This window comes from Melanostigma gelatinosum (assembly GCF_949748355.1).
Source record: "Melanostigma gelatinosum genome assembly, chromosome: 12".
Classification (NCBI taxonomy): domain Eukaryota; kingdom Metazoa; phylum Chordata; class Actinopteri; order Perciformes; family Zoarcidae; genus Melanostigma; species Melanostigma gelatinosum.
Genome location: NC_136645.1, coordinates 24,246,821 through 24,249,681, shown reverse-complemented (window position 1 = coordinate 24,249,681; position 2,861 = coordinate 24,246,821). Strand labels below are relative to the sequence as shown.

General features: G+C 41.3%; 1 protein-coding gene across 1 annotated transcript in view; it reads left to right on the top strand.

Annotated features, from left to right (window-relative positions):
• Positions 1-261: 261 nt before the first annotated feature.
• Positions 262-2,861, top strand: part of fancl (FA complementation group L) — a 34,256-nt gene continuing 31,656 nt past the window's right edge. The window contains exons 1-2 of the mRNA XM_079279828.1: positions 262-377; positions 2,748-2,806. Coding sequence (XP_079135954.1) covers positions 291-377; positions 2,748-2,806 — 146 coding nt within the window. The 5' untranslated portion in view covers positions 262-290. The remainder of the gene's footprint in view (positions 378-2,747; positions 2,807-2,861) is intronic.

The following is a 2,861-nucleotide window of genomic DNA, read 5'->3' as shown; positions in this document are numbered from 1 at the left end:
ACTGTCATGCTCCATGTCAGCATACAGTACTCTTCTTACTTTGTCAATAAGATACTGCATTAAAGTGCTTATAAATAATGGCTAAATGGGCCGATGGTCTCATCAACAAGTGTTCGCACCTGAATTCCGACATTTTTATAAGTCACTGAAGGCAGCACCGTGACGTCACCTGTTTTGGGTTTCGTGGCGGGACGTGTTTCTCCGCCTCGGCTTGTCCTGCTGAACTTAACGCTATAATTAGTATATTATATATATAGATATATGATGTATATGTATGTATAAGTGGAGCGATGGAGAGTGCCTTGGTAAAAGACAACCCGCTGCTGTTTCCTCTCAACAAGCAGAAGACGCTCTATGACGGATTCATCACGGTGCTGGTACGTTCACGTGTTCTTCCTGTCCTAACGTTCTCCAAACTACGTTCAAACAAACGTCCAGTTAAGGGCTGCTCGCTGTGGACGGCTCTACGCGGTCGGGAGCAGTGACGTCCGTGTCGAGAGTCAGACTTACAATATGAACCCAATAGAGCAGCTTAAATCACCATTCTTTCGGCAGCTTGCACATTGACTGCTGGTTGTTTTTCATATTTCATACCCGCATTCTTTACACACACGGTAAGGTACGTATTTGATTCCACTGGGAGCGTATGCGCCGCGATCCGGCTGCACGTAGTGTTTTATTTTGAAAAGTGACCGGATGCTCTATTCCTTTCGATATCTGACTTCCTGTCTGGCTCGATCTGCTCTGTGCAGTTTGACGTGACTTCAGCGCGGGTCCGTTAAAAATAGACTCAGCGCGTGTCTTTAGCAGAGCAAAATGTAAGAAGAAGAAGAGAAGTGTAGAAGAAGAGCAACGGCAGAACAAGCATAAACCCGAGCCGTGGGCTCTCATTGAGGCAGAGCCTCCCCGCTGTGCTTCCTCTCTGTGGTTTATTGTCAGATCAGACTAAATACCAGTGGCGGCTGGTGGATTTTATTTGGGTAGGGCCATCCAATCAATTTCAGCAAATAGTATAATTCAATGCAAAAGAAAAGGAATCAAAAACGCATTAGTACTTTGCAGTTACATTGTTGTCATTTATTCCAATACTGACATAATAAGGACATCTTATTCATACAATTCAGTATATTAATATGTGTGTGTGTGTGTGTATATATATATATATATATATATATATATATAAAATCATATAATCATAAATATACAATATAAATATCATGAATATTTTATAATAAAATATAAATATCATATATAGTCTAATAGAACAAGTATATTTTAAGATGCCCCTATGAACCTTGTTTGTTGGAGAAACACCCAATCAGTGCGGTGAGGAAACCTGCATGTTTTTATGACAGTTATTTGTAAAGGAACTTTGCTCTTCTGAGTGGCAAACCTCTCAATGACCTTCTTAATGAAGTCAGGCATGTCCCTGACAAGTTCCTTCTCCATGGAGAGCATAGCCAGAGCATTAAAACGCTCTTGTACGTTACCGTTAGCATCGAGTGGGTGGAAATGTCCGTCGTCTCGTCTGCTTGAATGGCGATAAAATCAGCGTTCTTTACTTCCTCCAGAATGTAATCCCTTACAACCGACGTCCCTTTTTTGTTGTTGTTGCGTAAGACTATAGCCCAAAGTTATTTTCTTTAAGTGTTCTTGAAGTTCTTTAATTAAAAAATGGAAAGCAAAGTTATATTTGTCTCCTCCCCTTTTCTTTGTTGAATCGAAAACTGATCCGAACCGTGACTCAAGAACCGTGATCCGAACCGTGAGGTTTGTGATCCGTTGCACCCCTAGTGACTACTATTGGCTCTGGCAGCTCATGGCACCTACTGACACCTACATATAAGCAGAAGAAGTGTGAAGATATTTTCAGACATGTATTTTTGGATTGGAAATTTTTGGGTTTTCATTTTAAAACGTCTTTATATGTATATACTTTTAAATGATAATGAAACGGATCATTCATTTTCATTATTTTAGCCGATTGTTTTAAATAACTATAAAAGTAATAATTTGTATTATGTTCCCTTTGTTTCAAAACCAGCAAAATCATACTTAAGATGGTACAATCAAAAAGTACAACGTGGTTACTCTCAGGATGTAAACAGAGAACGGGTGGCTAAGGTGACTCAACTAAAATCCATACTATGATGATAAACTGATTTATGGCAGCTGACCAATCGTAACAACAATAGGTGTTCTCAGAAAATGTGGCTCCGCCTACTCAGCTCGGCAGCTTCTTGACGGGTGCCGAACGAGTGCCGCTTGCTTCCCGCTGTTGTGGCACCTGACTGATGCGTGCCACAGACTAGCCACTGAGGTGCCAGTGCCACAAGGAGGATCTCGGCCTTGCTGTTAACAGACTGTTGTGCTACCGGGCTAGCTAGCGAGCTGGACCCAGCATGCAGTTCGGCGGTGTAATTTAATAAATATACAATTATTAGTGTTACAAATTGTTTGTGCTTTGCCATGGTGTTTTGCCCTGTTAAAGAGTGTTAGTTGTAGGTTATTAATTGTTGTGTTATAACCATTAGGGTCCCTCTCAATACACAACGAGCTCCCACCGTAGCGCCCCTAGTGGCGAACAATATATTTTGCTCCCTGTTGAAGAGTTACAGCAGTTGTTTCGGCTATGCACCGGTATGGCGGTGTGTTAAAAATGAATATCATACGGGAAATTAAAACCGGATGAACCGCCCAGCACTAGTTGGTGCCTTTCATGATGTTTCAAATCATGACTCTTACAGGACCGAGACTTCAGACTGAGAGTGCTGCTTCCACCAGATGGTCAACTTAAAGGAGCCAGGTATGAAGGAACCCATAATAATGATGTTCATCAACATAATGATGTTCATGTACAT